General features: G+C 44.8%; 2 protein-coding genes across 3 annotated transcripts; one reads left to right on the plus strand and one right to left on the minus strand.

The window, feature by feature from the left end:
- Window positions 1–13,176: 13,176 nt before the first annotated feature.
- LOC125549218 (probable sucrose-phosphatase 3) lies at window positions 13,177–15,737 on the plus strand. 2 transcript variants are annotated; one of them, XM_048712685.1, is made up of 8 exons: window positions 13,177–13,377; window positions 13,476–13,775; window positions 13,878–13,979; window positions 14,100–14,294; window positions 14,389–14,676; window positions 14,899–15,085; window positions 15,275–15,321; window positions 15,424–15,737. In XM_048712685.1, exons 1-8 carry the CDS (start codon window positions 13,177–13,179, stop codon window positions 15,514–15,516), a joined length of 1,413 nt encoding a protein of 470 aa, XP_048568642.1. In that variant the 3' UTR covers window positions 15,517–15,737. The 2 variants fall into 2 exon arrangements, with proteins under 2 accessions (XP_048568642.1, XP_048568648.1); XM_048712691.1 differs by having other exon boundaries at window positions 14,905–15,085.
- Window positions 15,738–16,746: 1,009 nt separating this feature from the next.
- LOC125510414 (endoglucanase 20-like) lies at window positions 16,747–20,641 on the minus strand. The gene is made up of 7 exons (XM_048675615.1): window positions 20,348–20,641; window positions 18,840–18,966; window positions 18,391–18,603; window positions 18,089–18,292; window positions 17,766–17,996; window positions 17,570–17,678; window positions 16,747–17,476 (listed from the first exon to the last, which is right to left on the minus strand). Exons 1-7 carry the CDS (start codon window positions 20,371–20,373, stop codon window positions 16,947–16,949), a joined length of 1,440 nt encoding a protein of 479 aa, XP_048531572.1. The 5' UTR covers window positions 20,374–20,641; the 3' UTR covers window positions 16,747–16,946.
- Between the last annotated feature and the right edge of the window lie 1,037 nt (window positions 20,642–21,678).

Raw genomic sequence — 21,678 nt, forward strand, 5'->3', positions numbered from 1 at the left:
TACAAGATGTAATCAACACTACTAGCAACCCATAGGTACCAATCTAAGGTTTTGAAGCAAAGATTGAATACAAGAGATGAACTAGGGTTTGAGATGAGATGGTGCCGATGGAAGATGTTGATGAAGATTGGTCCTCCCACATGAGAGTATCATTGGTGATGATGATGGCTTCGATTTCCCCCTCCCGGAGGGAAGTTTGCTCGGTGGAATCGCTTCGCCAGAGAGCAAAAGTGATCCTGCCCAGGTTCTACCTCGAGACGGCGGCACTTCGTCCCGAAACCTTCCTTCTGATTTTTTTTCTATGTCAACTAGCATCTTATATCATAAGGTGGGCTTCAAAGGCCTGTCATGGGCCCCACAAGTCCAGCCCCCCCCCCCAGGCTTGTGGCTGCCTGGTGGGTCCGCTACTGATGTTTCTTTCCCCAATAATTTTTATATATTCCAAAATAATTCTCCGTCAATTTTTAGGTCATTTGGAGTTGTGCAAAGTAGGTGTCTCCAATATAGCCCTTTTTGATCCAGAATTCCAGCTGCCGGTAATCTCCCCTCTTCATGTGAAACTTGCAAATAAGAGAGAAAAGGCATAAGAATCATATAATAAAGTAAAATAACAGTACAAATTGCAATGAATATCAATAGGAAAACATGATGCAAAATGGGTGTATCAGTATCCCCAAGTCTTCTCTTCATTTGTTGCTTTTGCAAGAGGCTCACAGTGCAGGACTTATGGGACACTTTGGATGCGACTAGACATTCGCCACGCTCTCCAAGAATTACTTTTATCCCAAGATGTTTCATGACGTCTCACGCTACACCAACCGATGCTCTACATGTCGCAAAGCTTAGTCTATCGCTCAATCCAATGGACTCTATATGCCACTTCCTATTTCATACCAACTATGGGAAGACATTAGTACGCGTTTTGTGCTTGGTTTGCCACGAACTCAAAATGGCAAGGATTCGGTATTTGTCGTTGTGGACCGTTTCTCTAAGATGGCACACTATTCCTTGCAACAAGATAGACGATGTTTCACATGTTGCATATATCTTTTGTAGGGAAATCTTGGGATTGCATGGAGTGCCCAAGACGATTGTATCAGACTCCGCCAGTTCCTTAGCTACTTTTGTAAGACACTATGCGCCAAGCTCGGAATCAAGCTACTCTTCTCATCGGCATACCATCTGCAAATCGACGGCCAAACGGAGGTCACCAACCAGGCGCTATCGACTCTCCTTCGTGTGTTGATCAAGAAGAACATCAAGGAGTGGGAGGAATTCTTAACCATCGCTGAGTATGCCTTCAATCGGGCAAGACATTCTACTACCGGCAAGTCCTCCTTCTAGGTCATCTACGGATTCAACCCATTGTCCCCATTGGACATTCTACCGCTACCACTACAAGAGCGCATCAACATGGACGTGAGCGCACAATCAAGCTACCTCAAGAAGGTGCTTGAAGATACAATGCACACCATTGAGCACCAAGTACAACGCCTTGTGACCAAGGTCAACATCAACAAGCACCCCATGGTGTTCAACCCCGAAGATCTTGAGTGGCTACATCTACGGAAAGACCGATTCCCCAACGAGCACAAGAACAAGTTGCTACCTCACGCTGATGGACCCTTCAAGGTGCTAGCACGCTACAACAACAATGCATACAAGATCGACATTCCACGCGATGAGTACAACGTGAACGACATCTTCGATGTCAAGGATCTATCTCCCTTCCATGGTGATGAGGTTTTTGATCCAGGGTTAGATCTTTCCCAAAGGGGGAGGGGTGAGATTATGTGGAGCATCCTACGATCATCCCCATGGACCTACTTTGTCTCCCTAAATGCCAAGTGGACCAATGACACGAGCACGTGCAAGAGCTATCGAGACCGAGGTGACATCTCTCCTTAACGAGCTTCCATATGATCCACGTGAGACATGGCTACTACCTCAATCCAGAATGCTATGTGCGCTTAGGTATCGATAAGACCCTCTCGGAGATGCTCGGAATCATGGACAAGTCTCCAAGTACATGGACGAAGAAGCTCAACGAGAGGAACCGCTGAAAGTCTACAGCGGCCGAACATCCGGCGCCTGGAGGCCGTAGCTCCAGCAGCCGACGTGCTACAGGACCAGACATCCGGCCCATGCTCGGACATCCAGCCCGACTAGCCTAGACATCCCGCCCCGCCCAGATATCTGACGCAACGTATCCAGAGAGCAGCAGGAATCGGGCCAGCCCAGCCTGGACATCCGGCCAAGACCCTAGACATCTGACTCTTCGTGAGCCGCTAGACATCCGGCCCCCAGCCGGACATCTGGCACCTACATGTGCGCAGAGATCGGGCCAGAGGCCCATGTACCCCCTTCATTTCGTCCCAACTTGTACTAGCACTATAAATAGACTACCCGCCCTCCTTTTAGGGTTAGCAAAGGTTAGAGCTCATTTGAGATAGAGCATTTCTCATCCACTTACCACTCCCATGGATTTTAAGACCTCCATGTGAGAAGATCCCTCAAGTGGATTAAAGACCCCTTCATGGGAAGATCCTCCTAGGATTCAAGACCTCTCTCCTTCAAGGATTGGGATGAACTAGTTACCTTTATATTCTCTTGTGTTGACTTTAGATCCTTGTATCTCCTTTATGTGCATGTGGGTTTAGCATATGTGTGATTAGATATTGTCTACTTGACAGTTCTTCTTGTGTTCCTCTTTGAGTTGCTCTCTTTCCCCCTTTCAAGTGTGAAAAGAACGACCATTAGGATTTCACCCTACATCAAAAACCATTGAACAAATGTTGTTAGTGGGCGAGCGCTCTCTTGCTTCGATTGTTCTGACTTGGTAGTGGGCCGGGCCACCATGGTTCAATTGCAGACGAGTACTCGCTCTAGCTCGCTAAAGGCGAGATATAGCCGCTCCTCCTAGTACAAGCCTTACAAGTTGCACGTGGGATGTGTTGTGTGCGTGGCGGGAGGGGGACAAAACATATATAAACAAAAGGTCTGCATCAATTATGTGTGGGTTGTTAGGATGGGAACGGGTCGACCCGGACCTGGCCTTGGACCCAGACCCTATGGCCCCAAGGCCAATTTGAGAGGCCCATATAAAGAATAGTCAATGGCCTCGTTAGCGTGATGGGTATTTTAGGTTGACCCAATTTTTTTGCTTTACATTGCCAACAAGATGTTAAAATTAAACACGATTTATGATGGTATCTGATTAGTGTAATAACTAATAAGATTACTAAATACGTGGTTAACAGAAATGATAGAATATAAGCAGAGCTAAGAATGCATCACACATTGTATTTTTTTAAGGAAAAGGCCATCATGGCTAGCTTTATTAAAATTAAACAACACTTATATCGTCCGCTAAATAATTAGAAATAAAACCTGGAGGTGAGTCCAACCACAAGTTTGATGGATCAACACTTCCATTCTGCGCTAGCACATGAGCCACCATATTTGATTCGCGGTTACAATGCTCAATAGACCTTTCCAAAATTAACTATTAGTAAACGGCATTCTTCAAGAATTGGGCCTGCCACCATCGAGTGCCCAGAGTTTTGTTGGAGAGCCTCCATTAAAATCAGACTATCCGTTTGCATCAACAAGGAGTTGCTCCCAACTGTATTAGCCAATTTTAAGCCTTCAACCACTTGGGGTTCGCTGACACATTGTATTCCTCTACTTGGGGTTACAAATAAGTAGCAGTACAAAGTGTGTGAGAGACAGAGAATTATGCAGTCACAACGAGTACGAGTGATCCTACATCTAAGGAGGACGAGGCGGTGCACCTGGTACACAGCCCTGCATGCTAGCAAGTAGGGAGGCGGCACAACAGATTTCTAACAGAAAAAATCAAACCGTCTACTTGTGATTTTCTACGTGCGCATCTGAAACATATCAAGACATTTTTGTTGTTGATATATGTCAGTGTTCGCCGGAAATTATACGATATGAGGATTACTCGGTGCTGGCCCTGTTGACCCAAATCTCATTTGAGACCGACCTATATGACCCATTGGCCTTGAATTTTTGGGTCGGGTCAGCGACCCGGCAGACCGACCCGGCCCATTCCCATCCTGAGTGGGTTGTGATGCTTGCAATTGTGTGTGGATGATTATTGCACATACGAAGTTTCACTTGCAATTGTGTGTGGGATGTGGCATGTGCAAATATTAGTTGTCTTTTTCGGAGCATATAAACTTAGACTAGTACATTAGAGAAGGCCTAATAAACCATCTGTGCCGAGTTGGGCTGGAAGCATCTCCAATAACCAACTTATTGTTGAAATATTAGGTAAATTTATGATTAATTCTAGTAAATAATTCATGACTAAAACAGAGAATAGCATGCAACAATCTAGCAAACAAGATGAACAGGAAAACATGCACAACATCACACACGAAACAGCAGCTACAGAGATAGACATTAACAGATGACGACGGGCGTACTGTTCGTTAACTGCTGCGGGAGCGACGTTGTTGATGACGGTGTTGGGGACTATCTATTGTTAATGGCGATGGAGACGACAATGAGTAACACCGCCCGACTTGGACGGAAGACAACCCGTGATGATGAAATTGAGCAGCCTGCACAGTGCTTTCCAAAAAAAAAATTATCCTCTTCCGATGCATATGATCGCAAGGATGAACGGTTTCGAAGACCTACTCTCCCACACACTGACATTCGGGATGGAGTAGACCATGATGACAGCGCAAGTTGCAAGATGAGACAAAATTCTATGTGTTTTCGGCGTGTCTTTGGCCGAGGCCACTAAGCAGTATATTAGGAGAACCAATGGCGGTCTCGTGTCATGATCACGATGTCAAACTGATTTGGTTTCCAAGTCAAACTTACCGTACAAGAAAACAATCAACTTGTATGTCAAGACACCAAAAATAAAACGATAAAAGGAATCCACGCCCCTGCAAGGCAACGGACCCGATTTCGGCTTCACGTGCATGTCACACGTACGCCCCGCTCCGTCCCAAGCCCGGCAAGGCGAGCAAGCGCGCGCGTGTAGTCTTTTTTTTTCTCTTCTCAACACATTATTTAGAGTGATGAAGAGAACCCACTATATAAAAAGGTCCAACTCTTCCTCAACTAGCAATGTGGGAGTAAACTTTAGCACCACACCACCACTTGCCATTTTTCTCATGGGCTCATTTGAGACTTCAGAATTTGTTAATGAGCCAAGCCCATTTAGTCTAACACTTATAATGTCTCGCCCTTCAAAAAAACGTATACTTTCTCGCAAATCTAACAAATATTTAAACTTGTTTTCACTTATGCTTAGTTAAGTGATGATTCCATCCAAAGTAACGTAACGGGAGCACCATCTTCAAAACTTATCTGGATTCGAAGTTTTTGGATAAAAGATCACATTCTTCAATATCATGATTGGGTCAACCAGGCCAAATCATAAGTGAAATAGTTTGATCGGGTCGACCAGGTCAGGCCCTATCATGAGTGAATAGAAAACTGAAAATGCATATAACTATTCCGACGGAAATACTTTGTTTAATTTTACCACTTCTACTAGGAGAAGCCTTTTTCGTGCTAGCTGAACGCAAAGTAATGGCTTTTGTGCCACGACCACGAAGAAGCCGACACGTCCGCGAGCGCCGGCTGCGGCGAGGAAGAGTAGTGCATGGTAGGTCGTTGCCACTCGGGTCCCAAGAAGGCCACCGCTCCTTCCCTCCCGTCGACGCCAAGCTTGGTGGGCTCAGCATCTTCAGCCGATTAGTCGCTTGGCGGCGAACGTCGAGGCGGACAACTTCAATTCCCGGGGCTCCAGATGCGGAGGTCACGGAGGCGGAGTTGGAGAGCACCAAGGCGACACTGGAGACGGTGAAGCTTCAGATCTCGGGGCCGATGGCCGGATACGGGGACCGAACGCCGGCGATCATTTAAATTAGGTATTTTTTCTAATAGTTTAAATTAGGTACTCCCTTCATTTCTTTTTAGTCCGCATATAAGGTTTGGTCAAAGTCAAACTTTATAGAGTTTGACTAACTTTATATTGAAAAATATATATTCACAATATGAAATCAATATTATCAGATGCAACATGAAACTTATGTTCATACTATATAGTTTTAGTATTGTAGATGTTCATATTTTTTTATATAAATTTGGTCAAATTTTGTACAGTTTGACTTTGATCAAATCTTATATGTGGAGTAAAAAGAAATGGAGGGAGTATTAATTATACTCTAGAACCCGCCTGTGACCGCTTTGATGTATTTGTAATGAAATCCATTATATTTATATGAAATCCGACCGTGTTTATATGAATTCCGGACTTGTTTGAACAAATTTTGTCCGGTTTAAGTTGTTGTGAAAATGTATACGGCTAACGTTGGATGGTTGCCTCCCGCATCCGTGTCCGCAGACTGCCTCGTTCCCGCGTGTTAGAAATTTAGGGTTTTCGGTCTACCCCCTAATTCCTCTGCGTTTATCCATGATGCAGCTCACAATTCGCATATATGAGGCTAGGGGGTAGGGACCTTCTTATACTGTCGTTCCAAACAGTCCACCTCTTATACAGATATAAGATTCCCAGTCTTTTCCACTAGTTCCCGGGATAGAGTCCAGATTAAATTACCAACCACGATCATATTTGTCTGTTTAACGGATTCTACCCGTTTTGTCCCCGGAGCACGCGCTTGTGAGCAACGCGTCATAATAGAGTGTAAATTCCTCTAATTATGTAGATCAACATTAGGGCCGTAATCTAATTATACGATCTAGCTCCTTCCAATCATCAGTGTACCCGGGTAATCTTTCCAATATAAATAGTATATTGTATTCCACCGATAATCGACCAGCTTCCTTAAGTATATATAAAACTTAAGTATGTTCCAGCAAGTAACAATTCCATGCTAAACATGTAAAACAATTCCATGTACAAATACATGTATAATTCCATAATGAGGTATTCCGAATATTTAACAATTCCAAGTTAATTGAATATAGTTGCAGGACACATAATTCTAACATCTCCCACTTGTCCAAAACGATCATTCAAATATTCGTAAACCCATAGCCTTAACATGCTTGCCAAATACCTCCTGACTAAGAGGCTTAGTCAAGGGATCAACAATCATATTAACTCTACGTTGAAAACCCACAAATATATATATGGTGATACTTCCCTTCAATATGTTTCCTTGCTGTGACACTTAAGATCACTAGAGACCTTTAGTTTCCGCCTAATTATTCCAGCATAGCTGTCCTCGGCGCCTCGAGTATTATTTCCTCGAGTGTAATTCCACCTTTATAGGCACCTTGAGTATTTTGTTTCCTCAACTGAAATTCCGCATCAATTATTTTCCACCACATATATAATAATATGATTAATTCCACATCGAGTCAAGTATAAGATAACTATGTTGAATAAATTTTCAAACCACATAAATATCAAATCCAATTAGTAAATGAAGTTCCATAATTAACCATGTGTTGAAAGAAATTCCTGACTTTGGTCCGTGAACCTGCATCATATTAGTACTACAAAAAAATTGAATATGCGTACCTGGACTTATTTCTCATCCTGTAGATAGAGTAATAGTTTCCTCAATGTGTTTACCTTCAATATAAATTTCAGAACAAGTGACAGGTTGTGATGCACTTTCCACAATCTTATATGATGTGTGAGATTCCCTTAGCTGCTCGTCTTTCCTTCCACTGCTTGAATGCAGGATAAATTCCGATAGCTAAGGTATCGCCATAATATAATGAAGATACATATCAATTCATGTACCATTTATTATTCCATTTTCCCTTAGGAGTTTAAATATAATTCCTCACTGAGTGTGATTCCCTTTACCAAGGTATTTTAATAGATTTGCAATTTTCCATAGAGAAACACTTCAAAATATTTTCTATGTATCTCCACTCGTAAAACATAGGATGCTTCAAATGTTCCTTTCATATGAAAGTTAAAAAATGACCAAGCTCTCACTTCCATCAATGTGATTCATTTAGAAAACCATATGACGTTCTATTCCATTGATGTGAAGCTTGTTATAAGACCATACATTAATATACTCAATTAGCAAACCTGTCTTTAGTTCCTCTTTCCAAAAATTCCAGGAGAGAGAGTTTCCACAAAGTATATTTCCCTCTGTGTGAATAATTGAATAACAAGAGCAGTATTATAATATTCCACTGAGCCAATTACCTTACAAAAAAATATTTGCGGTTATTTGGTATGATATTAAGTTCCCAAACTATGCTCTTCCTCATTTGAGTTTATTCCTTCCCGCAATTCTTCCACCCATAGTTGATATTGATTAAAAAAAACTTTAAGAGAATGTAGTGATTCCTCTAAAATTTTAGAGTGACATCCGCCAACAACACATAACAATTATCCAGACATGATATTCCAAGCTTATTCCTCCCACTTATCCTAAGCATGTCATGTTGGGAGTGTCACTTGTAGTTTCCATGGGATCAAGATTATATTCAAGTATGACTATCAATAATTCCACCCAGATCATAAAAATGATTGTGTTCCTATTTTCCACCAGTATTCTTTTTCCAGATAACTAAGGAAACATCCTTTGATCCACTAGAATAACCATAAAAATTTCCAGGTGTGCGCTTTGTAATAACTGAGAATTTCATGTCAAAAATAGAAGATTTCCTTCCAGTCAAGTGACTGTACTAGATGGAGAATGATATCAATAAATGATAGTATGCAATGCTTATTTCCAAAGGAACAAGGGAGTATACAAGACAGTCAATTCCTCCATTCATTTGTGGAGTGTACGGTATATTACAATGGTGAATAGTTCCATGCTCTTTACATACAAATGATATATTCGTGAAGTGTAATTCCCCCACCAATCAGTTGTTAAAACTATGATATTATTTAATCAACTGATTTTCCACTTCAGTATAACATGTGTCAAGCACAATAAAGACATTCCAACTTGTATTTTGAAATAGTATAAACATAACCATATCAAGTGCAATAATCAATGATGAGATAAAAATAAATAACCTGACCTCTAGTGGGAGCAAAGAAAGATACCATAAGGTTACCAAAGTAAATAATGATATGAAGCCTTTTCTTTTCCCACCTTCAGAAAAGGTGTATATAAACCGAAAATACCATCATATATGCTTCACAAGATACCATAGTCCTCCCACTAAAGTCTAGAATTCCATAATCAATAAGCCAATTCATTTAGTTCCAAGATATGTGACCAAGTCATTGATGATGTAGATAATACGATTTCAAGCATGTGTTCCCATTGTCGGTATTCCTCCATATGGAGTTATCTTTGCCAAATATAAACAATTTTGTTTGCCAACTTCCAACGGATATCAAGAAAGATAGACCATTGTGTGAAAACCCGTAATGCATTAATTTTACCATTGAGCAATATTTTCCACTCTTCCTTTTCCAAACAGTATGACATAGTCAATAGATTCCAAGATAGAACAATAAATCAAATACCTTCTCACTGAAGTTGAACAAGTGTCCTATAATAGTATTGGTGTTCCTCCACAAGGGAGTTTAATGACATGGTTTCCAATCCCAAAGTCTATAAGATTTAGCAGCAATGACTAAGCACACAAACATATATATTTCCTTTGGAATTGTTAGCATGCCAACAAAATTGCTATTGTATTCCAGCAATAAGACATAGCCAAAATCCATTTATATTTGAAAAAAATAGCCCCAAATAAATAAATGTAGTGCAAATATTACCATTAGGCATACCGACAAATGAAGAAAAAAAATTCCTTGTCCTGGGTGTGACTCTCATCTTCCTCCACAAACAAGTGATGCTCAATAATAATACTTGTTCTTCTAATAAATCCCTTTCTAGGTTATGTGTAATTTTCCGGACATTATTTCCACCATAGCAGTTTCAGTGTGTAAATCATTTGCTTGGTGCAATCCTTCCACGCATTCATGATTCAGAGTCCTCCTAAATGTCTTCCAAGGATATGTACTTTCCTCGTGGTCGCTTACATGTAGTGTATTAGCAACCAAACAAGTTAGAACATTAAATAATGATGTAATAAATAAATCAATTAAATGATGCAAGAGTATTCCTTCCCTGACAGCATGTGTGCACAGGTGCGCGGAGTTCATGTAGATTCCTCCGACCAGCCAACAAAAAAACAGTCGAAGTACAAGCGGCAGTAGTGAAGGCTCAGCAACACATGCACTGCCTTGGACATCGAGCAACAGCAACGGAAGCGGTAGTAGTCAGCCGCCAAGGTAGTACTAGTGTACGCGGCCCTGCGTGTTGACACGCCTCACCAACAGCTTGCCTGTATCCAGAAAAAAAAATCCTGTAGAAACTAGCACCAGGTTCTTCCATCTTGTCAATCACACGCCCGTCCAGATTCGTGAAAAAAAACAGCCAGCAAGTTGTAGTGAAGTACTACTCGAGAGTAGTACTAATCTTTGTCGATCCATGCACCAAATAACAATTGGTTCATCTATTTCCACTTTTCCAGATTGGGTGAAGCCCTGTAAAACCCTCCAGCGATTGATTTGGTGTTGACTGTTGACTGCCACTGAAACATCCATGGCAATCGGCAGATACTTGATCGATCCCGCTACGGAAGATTGCAGCGAACCATCAAGGCAGATATGAGCGAAGTGATGGCGGCCTTTCCTTGATCCATGCATAAAATAGAAATAGCCTGCCACAACTTTGTCCTTACGTCCAGATGAGCACACATACAGACGCACGGTTCTGCAGCAGGATGACCATAATCCTTTTTTTTAGCATCTTCATCAAATTCAACCCAACCATCTCCTTCCGCGTGCCAAGAAATTTGTCCTGCCGAAGTACTAGTTCCTAACCGTAGTATATATCCTGGATTCCACATACGTGTCAAACTGAGTTTCCTTTGCATGTGGCTCCCTTCCATGTGCGACAATTTTCCTCCAGCGAGATAGCTGGAGTTCCTTGAGCAATGTTCCGATGTGCATGAAAAATCAAGTCGCGCGTGTGATTGATCCACGAACAAGCAGTAGCAGGAGACTACCTGAACTATTTCTCGGTCACGCGCCAGCAGTCCCAGCCGCTTGATTTTACCCCTCATCGACGCACAGATTGGAGCCTCCATGTGCGCACATCGCAGTACGTAGTCGATGGAGTTGACGCTTCAGGCGACGACATGCTGGTAAGCACGGGATTGTGTCGACGACCGGCGGGAGAGTGCGCAGCGGATTAGAGCTCAACCGACGGCGGCCGAACCTTGCTCAGGATACCAATGGTAGAAATTTAGGGTTTTCGGTCTACCCCCTAATTCCTCTGCGCTTATCCGTGGTGCCGCTCACAATTCACATATATGAGGCTAGGGGGTAGGGACCTTCTTATACTGTCGTTCCAAAGAGTCCACCTCTTATACAGATATAAGATTCCCAGTCTTTTCCACTAGTTCCCGGGATAGAGTCCAGATTAAATTACCAACCACGATCATATTTGTCTGTTTAACGGATTCTACCCGTTTTGTCCCCGGAGCACGCGCTTGTGAGCAACACGTCATAATAGAGTGTAAATTCCTCTAATTATGTAGATCAACATTAGGGCCGTAATCTAATTATACGATCTAGCTCCTTCCAATCATCAGTGTACCCGGGTAATCTTTCCAATATAAATAGTATATTGTATTCCACCGATAATCGACCAGCTTCCTTAAGTATATATAAAACTTAAGTATGTTCCAGCAAGTAACAATTCCATGCTAAACATGTAAAACAATTTCATGTACAAATACATGTATAATTCCATAATGAGGTATTCCGAATATTTAACAATTCCAAGTTAATTGAATATAGTTGCAGGACACATAATTTTAATACCGCGGACCCCGGACGGATGGCAGATGACGGAGGTTTTTTGCAGGGTGTCATTGGAGATGCCCTTTGTGCTAGCTGAACGCAAAGTGATGCCTTTTGTGCAACGTCAAAAGGGTCCCGTCGTAGTGATTTTACGACAAGCTAATGAGCAGCCGATCACCTAGTCCGATTCAAAGTCAAATAAATCAGCTGTAGAATCAATTTAACAACCTATATACCGCAATGTTTGAACCAATTAAGAAAAGATTGCTGAAAAATTGGGCATGGCCGTGCATCGAGCCAAAATGAGAAGTCGCGCCATTGTCCAGTGGCCACTTGCGACATCCTGTCGTTTTTCTGTTTTTTCCACTGCACACTTTTGGCTGATAGTAAAATACGTGCGGCGTGAAGATTTCCTACCGTTTTCCTTCAAAAAAAGTTGACCCGGCATATCATGGGGCCATTTTTCTATTGTTGTTGAGAGTCCTGAGACCACCTTTGTTGTGCTCTGTCAAAAGGGTGTTCCCTCGCGGATTTCATCGACCAAGAAAGCGGCAAAAGTCATCTCAAACGGAAGCTTCGTCGCATTCCACATCCCACATTCCGCACTCCACTTGTACTACTCGGCTCCCCGCTCCCGGTCTTGGTCGTCGTCATCCGCATCTCCCCACCCCGCCGCCTCACATCCTCCTCGGCTCCTCCGACGACGACGAGCCGGGCCGCCGGCCGCACGCCGCGCAGGCGAGGTAGGAGCTACTGTACCTGCCTGCCCTACAACTCATCCGCCACCTTGTGCGTTCCTCCTCTCCCTCCGGTCCTCCCTGAAACCATCATGCATTCAAGGTGTTTGGCCGGCGGACCATTCCATACTCGCGTGGTTCTGTCGAGTGCGTTGTACTTGTACATTTCCCTGCGCCAAATCTGATCGATGTCAATCGTGCCGTGCTAGATGATTGGCTGGACACTCTATCCACAACGATTTCTCCTGGAAATTTGTTCTTACCAGTAAAGTCACGCTCTTGCTTGTTTTCTTGTGTGGATAAACCGTGGATGTTTGGGTCCCCTGTCTTGCTCTCATTTGCTAGGCTGCTGCTGCCCGTTTCTTGTTTGCCATAGTTCTTTAAGTAATCTGTAGCCATTATTTTCTCGTGTATATGAATAAAACAGACCTTACCGACGGATGACCGATGAAATAGTTTATTTAGTTTTAAAAAAGCAGGAGAAATACTTGTCCTGCTTGTCTTGGTTCGCTGTCTTGCTCTCACCTGCTGCTGACAGCTTCTCGTGTGCTATAGTTTAAAAATTTATCTGGAGCTATTATTTCCTTTTACAAAACATAAAGACCCTACCAGCAGATGACCGAGGAACAGTATAAAAGCAGGAGAAATACTTGTTGTTTCAGAGAAGTGTCCAGGCAGACGCATCAAACTTCTCACCAGCCTCTGCAGCACTATTGCTCTGCAGGGACTTCTTCAGCTTCTCCGCCGCAAGGAAGAATGGATAGGCTAGATGGCTCTGCCCGCCTTATGATCGTTTCGGATCTTGACCAGACGATGGTGGGTATCTCAGTTCGATCCTTTGGTTTGCCCAGAAAGAAGGAACCTGGACTGTTGTGTCTGAACAATGTTTGACTTTTTGGATTGTGCACTTGCAGGTTGATCACTGTGATCCAGAGAACTCGGCCTTGCTCCGTTTCGAGGCGCTCTGGGAGTCTGAGTACTCCCAGGATTCTCTGCTGGTGTTCTCGACTGGAAGAACGCCGGTCAGTTACAAGGGTCTGAGGGAAAGAAAGCCTTTGCTCACACCGGACATCACCATCATGTCTGTGGGCACTGTGATAGCATATGGCCAGGAGATGACTCCTGATGTTGGCTGGGAGGAATTTCTGAATAACAAGTGGGATAGGGATATTGTTGTTCAGGAGACAGCTAAGTTCCCTCATCTAAAGCCACAGGCATGTCCAATGAGTTGCCTGTCTAGTTTTTCCTGGATTTTTTCAAATTTTACTACTAGCTGAACTAAGATATTTATGTTACTTTGTCTTTGTGCGTTGCAGCCAGAGAGGAATCAGGGTCCTCATAAGGTCAGCTTCTTCGTCGACAAGCAGGGTGCTCATGAAGTGATTAATTATCTTCCTCAAAAACTGGAACAGCTTGGGGTAAGACAAGGCAGGCCTTGGTGACCTTCTCTTTCTCTGTTCTTTTTGACGGGGTTTTGTTAAGATCAAGTATTGCTTAGCGGTGTTTTATTGACTTCATTGCTTTCTTTCTGTGATCAGCTAGATGTGAAGATAATCTATAGTAGCGGAGAGGCCCTAGATGTATTGCCACGAGGTGCAGGGAAAGGGCAAGCTCTTATATATTTACTCGAGAAGTTCAGTTTGAGCGGAAAACCACCAAGCAATGTTCTTGTGTGTGGTGACTCTGGCAATGATGCAGATTTATTCAGCGTTCCATCTGCCTATGGTGTCATGGTCAGTGTATAAGCAGTTGCTTGGTTTCAGTGTATTTCATTGTTGACGATGATTACTATATAAGCTTATTACAGAGTTTTGGAACCATATTCAGGTTAGCAATGCCCAAGAGGAGCTTCTTCAGTGGTATGAAGAGAATGGAAAAGATAACCTTAAGTTGCTTCATGCAACTGAGAGATGCGCTTCCAGTATCATGCAAGCTATCGGTCACTTCAAACTAGGGCCTAGTTTTACTGTAAGAGATCTTGAATTCCCATATCCGAAGGTAGACACCATCAAGCCTGCAGATGTGGTGGTGAAATTCTATGTTCTTTACGAGAAGTGGCGGAGGGGTGAGGTTCAGAAGTCTCCATCAGTTATACAATACTTGAAAAGCATTACTGTAAGTACATTTCCTTGTCGAACTCTTAGATTAACCCGTTTAATGTTTGTTCATACCATTTTCTTTTTTAATATGCCATTTCTTTTGTACACAATTCCTTTTAACATTACTGATCCCAATGCTGCATGTTTGAACTGGGATCTGGACCCATTTATGATTTCCGAGGACCAAATTTTGGTTGTTTTTTGAGCTTACTTTAGATCAATCGTCTATTTTGGATAGCTCCAGAATGGTACACTGATACATCCTTGTGGAATGGAGCGGTCACTTCATGCATCCATTGATGCACTGAGTTCATGTTATGCTGACAAACAAGGCCAAAAGTTCCGAGCATGGGTGGACCGACTTTTTACATCGCCGATCGGTACAAGTAACTGGTTGGTGAGGTTTGACAACTGGGAAATGGAAGGTATACTCGAAGAACTCTTCACATACTTTAGTTATTCCACGCCATCAGTTATCAGTTTGTTCAAACCTTATTGACATCATTTTTCAATTGTAACGAGCCCTTTCCATAATCTTGGGATGCGCCACAATTACTCATCTTGTGTCATCTCATTGATTTGTGTGTCGATGTTAATGCTTCTGTCACACTCAGGTGATGTGCAATATTGCTGCCGGACAACTCTTCTGCTGAATACAAAGGTAAATTCCCGTTCCCCCCCTGAAATTCTTGCGCACCGTGCGGTTGTATAGAATCTTTTGCGCACAGTTTATGCTGAACTACCCAACTGCCTGAACTCGCAGCCTGAGACTTCAGAGGGCTTGGAACTGACACACATCCACAAGACCTGGCTTGAAGGATACTCAGCTGGGAATGATCATACCTTCATCTTATAGATCATTTAACCACTCGCCATATATGCACGGACCCTCTCAGAGTCGGGATAGAATAACAAATGTACTGCTTCTTGTGTAAATTGATCTCTCGGCTGATTCAAACTACTGTACTGTTCTGACGCTCCCAGAGAGGGTCAATCTTCATGTTGATCAAATGCACTAATAAGAAATGTTCAATGGTTCTGTCTCATGAACTTAATGAGATCCATAATTTAAGTTCTTACTGCACCAGAATGTTGTAATTACAGAGAATCATTTCTCGATGTACTAGATGCTCACGAGCTGGTGCATCTAGGGACAGAATCTTGCCCATGACAGTTGAAGCCGTTAATCTGTACCTGATAGATAACTCCAATGTTTCCTTAGGTTACCGAGGTTGATTTTTTTTTTTTGGAAAACGACCCTTGTCTCTCTCAGCACTTTCGTCCACATAAACATCAATGCCAGAAATTTCTGCCTTCATTGGTTTATAAATGACACCTTGCTTGTTCAACCTCTCAATGACTTTCTGCAAGAATTCGCAAAAAAAAAAACTTTGTGCAAGGACAAATGCAACACATTCATGACATGTGCAAATAGATGACACAAAATGAAATACAGGACAAGACGTGCTTCCGCCGGCGCTGCGGGTGGGCGGTGGATGGTCTGCAGGCTCCGAGGAGGAAGATTCTCCTCCAAGCCGTGCTCGCTGGTCAAAAAGGTGCCACATCATCACTGATGCCTGAAAAAAATTATGACACCAGCTCCACAGCCACTCCGTATAAAGGAATTGACAAACAAGTCTACTGATCTAGCTGCCAGTGCCCTTCGAGCTAGCTGCCCAGAAATTCTTTTTGGCTCCGGTTGGGTTGTGTAGGGCATCAGTGCCCAAAGACTAGAAATGAATTTGACATTGGTTTTGGTCTACTCCCTCCGGTCCTTTTTACTCTGCACATTGGATTTGCCGAAAGTCAAGCTTTGCTAAGTTTGACCAAATTTATATTAGAATTTATTAGCATCTATAATATGTAATAAATATAATATAAAAATATATTCCAAGATCAATCTAATGATATTGGTGTTGTTATGTGAATGTTTATAATTTTTTGTATAAACTTGGTCAAAGTTGGATGAGATTGACTTCGATCAAACCTAATATGCAGAGTAAAAAGAACCGAAGGGAGTATATAGTGGAGGGCCTAAGTCTGGTTATAGTTAGGGAGAGGAACCGAGTTGCAAACTTGGGGAGAAGAATCCTGCGCTGATATAAACTTGGTACTGTATTTTTATGTCTTGTTACATTACAAACATATATAGTACGGCGATCACGAACAAGTACAGAGTACTGGTAGCGAATGCATATGTCACAAGTACATTACACACGTGAAAATTTAGCAACAGAGCATAGTAGTACCAGTTGTATCGAGTGCGCATATCTTTGTGGTCTACTACTAGTAAGAAGCCAAAGTCGGCGACGCAGGCTTCTGGCTCTGCCCCATGGCAGCAGCACAGGCCCCCACGAAGGCGGCGTTGATGTAGGTGGCCGGCTCGGAGTGCGCCGAGTCCCCCCTGTTGTCCCCGAACTGGTCGTTCTCGTCGGGCCCTCCGACGATGGCGCCTACATGGACGTTCGGGTTGGGGTCGCTGGTGGGCAGCCAGGAGGAGAAGCCCTCGTTGCAGGGGACCGTCCGGGTGAGCACCTTGATGGAGGGGATGGAGGCGGCGCGGTGGTGGATGCGCCGCGGGAAGGCGCCGCCGAAGCCCGCCATGTACGACATGCCCATCGGGTTGCTCCCCAGGATGTAGTCGACCTGCGACGCGGCGAACGAGGCGATCTGGTCCGGGGAGAAGCTCGCGGCGCTGCAGCGGACGCCGTCGGAGACGCCCCAGGACTCGAGCGTCTTGGCGTAGATGGAGAGCACGAGGGCCGCCGTGGTGGTGTACTGCATGTTCACTGAATCGCGTGTGAAGAGGAGCCCTCCTGCGGCAAGCACCGGTCGTGTGGAGAAGATGAGAGGTTTTGGGCGGGATGTTCTTCAGAGTTCGGAGTGAGGCAGGGAGGGACGTAACGTACCACGAGTTGTGCGTATCTGCGTATTGCCGCTGTCAGGCATGAGGGCGCAGACGAAGGAGTCCAGGTTGGCCTTGTACCTGTCTAGCTCTCTCCTTCCTTTCAAATACTCCTGAAATCAATCGAGATGGTACATCGGTAATGGACTTTGCGTGAATCCATGGAGGCATGCATGAATCGTTGTGCGAGTGCGACCCACCTGTGTTGCGAGCATCTGGGCTCCAACCTGCTTGTTGTCCCAGCTGAACTCGTTGACCGGGTTGCTGGAGCCCTGGTTCTGGCGCAGGAAGTCGAGGTACTTGCCGTCCTTGGTCGCCCGGTAGAGCCACGCCGAGGCCCAGAGCAGCTCATCCTGAAAGCCGGAGTAGGAGCAGTAGAAGGGGCAGGACGACTGGAAGGATCCCCTGTAATTGTTGGCCAACTCAAAGAGCTGACCAAGCCAAAAAAACCAAAACCGTTATCGTGATTCCTTCATCAACTTAACTAACGAGAAACAACAGCACATGCATGCTTCGTGCGTACCGATTTGGACGCGGCCAGGAGCCGCGAGGCGAACGCCTTGTCGCCGTCTTCCTTGAGCACTAGGTAGGCCGCCGCGAGCGCCGCAGCCGCCTCGCCGGCGGCCTCCGACCCGGGCGAGTCCGCGGTGACCTTGTACAGGGTCCTCGGCGTGTCCATGTCCTCCGGCCGCTCCCAGCACCCGTGGTCGGCGTTCCCGTCCCCCACCTTAAGGCAACAACAACAAAGATAAATCTAGTCCATCTCATGGTTTCATTGATGTGCTTTTACTTTGAACGTTAAATTGGTAGAAAAACCAACCAGACCTGGGTATAGAGGGTGGTGGGAGATGTGTGCGCGCGGAGCAGGAAATCAGCGCCCCAATGGATGGCGGCCCCGAGGTTGCCCAGCTGCCCCGCCGCCGCGACGTCGCCACGGAACTCGATGGCGCTCCAGCTCAGCAGGGTCACCGTGAAGGCCATCGGGAACCCGAACTTGACGTTGTCGCCGGCGTCGTAGTACCCACCCGTCAGGTTAACCTGTGATCGCCATTCCACTATCAATATATCACTATTTCAAATTTCATTGATTCCATTGATTAATTGCCTCAAGTATATATTTCACACTGGATCCATATATATAGTGTGCCAAAACATGGTCCGCTTTCGTTTTGCATGTGCTGAAGAGAAAACTCATATCTAGATTAAACAAACATATTCAAACGTAGGAGGGGAGCAGTGGCTCATGATCATAAGTTAACTATAAGAGACCATACGTTTTCAGGTCGGCCGTCGGCGAGCGCGGAGTTGCCGCGCCAACTGACTCTCTGGTTAGCCGGCAGCCGCCCCGACCGCTGCCCCTCGAAGAAGAGGATGGCCTTGGCTAGCGCGTCGCCGTAGTCGGGCGAGCCCAGGCACAGGCCGTCGCCTCCAGCTCCAAGCCCTACGTCGAAGCAGTGCACAACCAGCATCATTGCCACCACCCACACCTTAACCGCCACTGTCGCCATGTATCTAGGTTCTAGCTAGGAAACAATGTGTATATGTGTAGCGTGTAAGCACGCGCGCGTGTCTGCTCTCTTCTTTTCCTTCTTGCGATGGATGCAAAGTGCCGAGCCATGTATTTATAGTGTGATGATGGTGTGTGATGAGAATCGAGATTCCATCCATGGAGCTGCATGCAAGTGCATGTGGTGTGCTTGCTGGGGCAAAGCAAACGCAAAGAGTGTAGCATTTGTGCACTAATTTGCCCTAGAAATGCTTGACCTCCTAATAGTAAGGCCCGTGCCCATGCCCATGCATTTATCACACTGGTGCAGATTTCTGCATCGCACAAGGAGAAAAAAAATCACACACGGCCGGCGTGGGAAAGCGTCGCACAGAACTCAGGCTATCGATCGGGGTCGAACCCAAACCAAACGAATTTGAAGCATTTCTTTGAACAACACCAAATAATTCCACCTCGGATGAGGAGTAGTTTCAAATAGAAGTCCAAGTAAACAAATGCAAGTTAGACGTCGAACTCAAAATCGACTAGGCAATCCAACTTCCACTGAAGCAGTGTGGTGTGCTATGGGGTGCCTCAAAACACACGACGAAAATAACTATGGGGATGTTTGGTTTCAAGGACTTTTTTGTGTTGGGATTAGAAAAAGTTTCTAGCAAACCAAACAGGGTGAGACTTTTTTGAGACTTTTTACTAAAAGTCCTTAGAAACACCTCCTTAAGAGTCTTTTTAAAAAAATCCTAGGCTATGAAGCACCGATACGTCAAAAACTGGTGTATCCCCGTACCAGACGGCGCCGATACGCCGATACGCAGGATACGGCGTCGATACGAGTATCTCAGAGGTATCGTGATTTCTGATTTAAAAAGAAAAGAAAATAAATCCGATACGCCAGCGGCACGCCGTCGACACGCCCGAGATACGGGGACGATGGAAGCACAGCCCGAGCCCAGTAGAAGCCCACTCCTAACCCTAGACAGGTACCTACCGGTCCTCATCTCCTCCATCGAAAGACCAGCGACTTGATCTAGTCCGGCGACGCGGTCCTGTGCACGCGCCGCCACCGCCGCCTCGAGTCTTTGTCGCTGCTGCCTGGAGTCCATCGCCGCCGCCACTGCCTGGAGCCGTCGCTGCCGCCGTCGCCGCCGCCACCCGTTCTGAATCTCCATCGGCAGCAAGCAAGTTAACTTTATGCTGCCGCCTGCCGCTCCGGCTGCGTGCTAGTTAACATGTGCTGCCTTCCGTGCTCCTCTAATTATTGCTGAGTGCCTGAGTTGCTGCCGAGCTGCTGTTGTTGCTGCCATTAATCGCGATTCGCGAGTCACAACTGAAGATATTTTTGCCGCTGACCTGTTGTTGTTGCTGGCTTGTGGCTACTGCTAGAGAGGTAAATTCCACATGGCATCAGCAGGGAGTGGCATGGCAGCCAGTCAATCTTCAGTTGGCAGTGTGCAAGCAACATTATGTATGCCGATGTCGTAGGTGAAAAGGCTGGGCATGCTTGTTGAGTGTTATTTGATCATGTCTATCCAAATTGACAATTTATAATACTATCATATGATGTATTTTGCATACACCACGAAGATTGAGGACATTATGATCATTCATGACTTGAAAAGAAGCATGGAGGCAACCAATAGGGCAGTATTTTTTGTCTTTTTTACATGCATTTTATTAATTATTTATATATACTTGCCGTATCGCCGTATTGCTGTTTCTAGAAATTGCCGTATCCCATATCCCCGTACCCGTATCGCCGTATCCGTGTCGCCGTCTCGGTGCTTCATAGGTCCTAGGAACTAGAAAAAGTCCTAGGACTAGAGAACCAAACACCACCTATGTGTGATGCCAACTTTGCATCACACGGGTTAATAAATACAAATGCATGTGGCGTTAAACTTTACATCACGCGGGTTGATAAATACAAATGTCGGTGAGATGCTAAATTTTTATGGCACACGGTTGGCCAAATATACCCGTATGTAATGTTACAACTAGGTTCACATAAAAATATGTGGCGCACTCGTTGATTGCAGGCCGCACCTTTTTATCTTGGTGGATAAGGTGGTCAACAAACTCATTCCTTGGAGGGTTTCTCCCATGCACAAGGGTGGCCGTCTTGTTCTTGCGAGATTCACTCTAATAGTGATGCCGATCTACTCAATAATGTCACTAGATCTAACTCCCAAGACCACCATAGGCTTCACCAGTATCTACCATGCATTCCTATGGAAAGGGTGGAAAGATATCAATGGCCGTTATTGTGTGATCGCGTGGAGAGAAGTGTACACCCCTAGATTGGCTGGTGACCTCGGCCTCCCCAACCTTTGCCAACTTAACAACGTGTTATGCATCGAGTGACTTTGGCTTACACGGTGGATTCGACTAAGCCGTGGGCCAAATTCAACATCCAAGTTCCTTTGGAATCGTGAGCCATATTCGAGCCAACTACTCAGGCGTTCGATCGTGACGGTGCTACGCCCTTCTTCTGGATAGACAAGTGGACTCATCCTGGAAGGTATGTGGATTGCTCCCCACTCGCTGTTGCCAAGATATGTTTTAGGGCCTTGTGGTTACGTACGGTGGGCGATAGCATGTTGGGTGCTTGG

This window comes from Triticum urartu, chromosome 1, assembly GCF_003073215.2.
Source record: "Triticum urartu cultivar G1812 chromosome 1, Tu2.1, whole genome shotgun sequence".
Lineage (NCBI taxonomy): Eukaryota > Viridiplantae > Streptophyta > Magnoliopsida > Poales > Poaceae > Triticum > Triticum urartu.